We start from the raw sequence: 3128 nt of genomic DNA on the forward strand, positions 1-3128 counted from the left end.
CACTGGAGAAGGTTTTCCCCTCGCAGATTACATCATCCGGATAGGACAGACCGCCCAAGAAACTCTTGGCTCCCCCCGGAAATGCAGCCCAGGCACCAAAGGGGCTGGAAGCGAGGGTGTGCGCGCCAGTACCGCTCACTGCGTCTGGTTAATTTCTTCTCCCTGCTCCTGCGAGCCGTGGCCCTGGCACGGGGCACATGGAGAGGGGCAGAATGTCCCAGCTGCTCCTGGTGCTGCTGCTGCCTGGACAAGCAGCCCTGTGCTGCCCGGCCAATAAGGGTGGCGCTCCCCGTTATTCGCGGGGCTCGGAGCGCGGTGGCCAGCCCCCCACCCCCAAGAACTCGTGTGAACTGGAAGAGCCCGCGCTGGGGGAACTGGGGGCGGGCGGGGGGGAGATCGCTTGTGAATGGTTTGGAGCACAATTGGGGGAGGGGGAGAGCGGAAACGTCCCTATAAAGCTCCGCAAAGTCCCTCCTCTCCACGTCAGGCCGATGACACCGCCGCTGCCCCAAACTTTCCGCCAGCAGGAGCTATAAGAGCCTCCAAGTTTGCAACGGTCTCCCAATCCCAGGCACCTCGAAGGGGCTCCGAGGAGGGCCCGGGAGGGGCGGGTTGTGCCGGGGTGGGTGTTTTTTTTTTTCTCCTGGAGCCTGATGCCATCCCCCCACCCCCCGAACTGAGGTCCTCCTCCCTCTCCTCCTCCTCCTCGCAGGCCCGCAAGCCGCGATCCAGGGGGAGCTGGCGGGTTAGGTGCCCCCCTCTTCTCCCGGCCCCCCTCCCGGCCCGCAGCGCGCGTCTCCCCCAGAGATGATGCAGCAGGACGAGTCGAGCTCTCCAGTCTCCCCGGCCGACGACAGCCTGAGCAACAGCGAAGAGGAGCCCGACCGGCAGCAGCAGCCCAGCGGCAAGCGAGGGGGGCGCAAGCGGCGGTCCAGCCGGCGGAGCGGCGGGGCGGCCGGGGACGAGCCGTGCAGCCCGGCCCAAGGCAAGCGGGGCAAGAAGTCCAGCGGCGGGGGCGGCGGCGGGGGCAGCAGCAGCGGCGGGGGCAGCCCCCAGTCCTACGAGGAGCTGCAGACCCAGCGAGTCATGGCCAACGTGCGGGAGCGGCAGCGCACCCAGTCGCTGAACGAAGCCTTCGCCGCCCTGCGGAAGATCATCCCCACCCTGCCCTCGGACAAGCTGAGCAAGATCCAGACCCTCAAGCTGGCGGCCAGGTACATCGACTTCCTCTACCAGGTCTTACAGAGCGACGAGCTGGACTCCAAGATGGCCAGCTGCAGCTATGTGGCCCACGAGCGGCTCAGCTACGCCTTCTCCGTGTGGAGGATGGAGGGCGCCTGGTCCATGTCCGCATCCCACTAGCAGAGACGGGGCCCCACCCGCACCCCCCGGGCAGGAGCCCTAGGTAAGGGAGGCCTGGGCCGGGCGGCAGCGCTGCGAGCCCTTCCCTGCGCGCGTGTGGTTGGGGAGGGGGGGTGGAGGTGGGGGGCAGAGCTGGTCAATATCCGCGCCTGGGCCTGCACCGAGGGACCAGTGCTGGAGAAGGGCCCCGCTTTCTGGGCGCGGAAGCCGCCTCTGAGGGGCCTGCTGGGCAGGCAGGGTCCAGCCAAGCGCCCCCAACGCCCCTAAGAGGCGGCGGCTCAGGCCCGGCACCGCCAACCACTTGTTGCCTTTGCAGAGCGTGGGCGAGGGTCACAGACGGCCGGGGTCCGAGGGAGAAGGCGATGGCTCTGGCCACAGCGGGGTGGGGGCTCGGGTGGTTTCCTGCCCTTGCTGTGCTGGAGGGTAAGGGGGCCGCGGGGAGGGAAAGAAGTTATCCCTCCACCAAACCCTCGCAGTGAATTCGCTGTTTAGAAAGGGAGTCGATGATTCCGTTACGCTTCCCAATGTGGGTTTCCCAATTCCTTCCCCTGCCCCACCAGTCCCCTCACTTCTCCCCCCACCGCCGGGGGCTTTCGTTCCTCCTGAATGTGGTGGGGGGTTGGATCGCAGTCAGTTGTGTCGCATGCAAAACAGCACAGCTTGCTAGGGCGCTCGCTCTTTTCCCTTCTGCATAACATTTTTTAAAAAAAATGATCAGTAACAAACCTTTCCTCTCCCTCTCTGGGTTTTTGCAGATGACATTGTTCCCAAAGAAGGAGAAAATGGACAGTCTAGAGACTCTGAAGTTGGATACCATTTTTTAAATTAAAAAAAAAACTATGCCAAGGATTTTCTTGGAAATTAGAAGAGCTATATCCAAATTCAAAGCAGGGCGTGGGGAGCACTTAAAGAAAGAAAGAGGCGAGGGTGCTTGGACAGTGACCACCCAGATAGGCATCTGCACAATCCACACATCTCTGCATTCTGATAGAAGTCTGAACAGTGTTTTGGTTTTCTTAAATTTTGACGAAGAATGTTGGAATTTAATTTTTTTTTTGCATGCATGCATTCCCAAGAGGTCGTGCCTATGAGCCACTGATGAAAGGAAAATACATTATTGTGGACTTTTCGCCGTTCTTGAATGGTCATAATGAAAAACAAAACAAACTTTTTTTTGAGATGAAAACTTTTAGGGGGAAAATAAACTGGGCTCAAACTGTTATACACAAACCTACCCGGTTCCTACTTTTTTATTATTATTTTTCCTCTGAGAAAAAAATAAACATTTTATTTATTTATTGATGACCCATGTTAAAATGCAAATAGATCCGGTGTCTAAATGCATTCATATTTTTATGGTTGTTTTGTAAATATCATTGTATATTATTTTTCTGCAATAAATAAATATGATTGAAATTTTAAGAACCTTAAAGTTTGGTCTATATGAAAACGCTGGGATTAAGCTGGAGATAAATACCTGTTTGTTGAGCTGTAAAGACACCCAAGAGGGAGCACTAATATAAACAAACGGGGGCGAAAAACGCAAATAAACTAGCTACTGACGGACACAGGCGAGTTATTTATAGAGACAGCTTTATTATTCTGCTTTAGTGCTCATTGGACTTTGGGGTCGGATATGCTCTATTTTAATCAGAACTCCCAATAATATTCGATTAAATGAAGAATGGAATTGTTTTAGCCACCGATCTAAAGTAATGGCATTCTTTTTCCAGATCATGTGCCTCCGAAATGTAAGCCAGAAAGAT

The 3128-nt window shown here is 55.9% G+C and overlaps 1 protein-coding gene across 1 annotated transcript; it reads left to right on the forward strand.

The window, feature by feature from the left end:
* Nucleotides 1-477: 477 nt before the first annotated feature.
* On the forward strand, nucleotides 478-2788 carry TWIST1 (twist family bHLH transcription factor 1). The gene is made up of 2 exons (XM_075922243.2): nucleotides 478-1405; nucleotides 2118-2788. Exon 1 carries the CDS (start codon nucleotides 808-810, stop codon nucleotides 1360-1362), a length of 555 nt encoding a protein of 184 aa, XP_075778358.1. The 5' UTR covers nucleotides 478-807; the 3' UTR covers nucleotides 1363-1405; nucleotides 2118-2788.
* The last annotated feature ends 340 nt before the right edge of the window (nucleotides 2789-3128 follow it).

Source organism: Pelodiscus sinensis, chromosome 2 (genome assembly GCF_052426305.1).
Source record: "Pelodiscus sinensis isolate ZL-2025 chromosome 2, ASM5242630v1, whole genome shotgun sequence".
NCBI lineage: Eukaryota > Metazoa > Chordata > Testudines > Trionychidae > Pelodiscus > Pelodiscus sinensis.

Bases quoted from the DNA above. Each gene is read 5' to 3' on its own strand.
- TWIST1 (XM_075922243.2), top strand. From the start codon at position 808: ATGATGCAGCAGGACGAGTCGAGCTCTCCAGTCTCCCCGGCCGACGAC.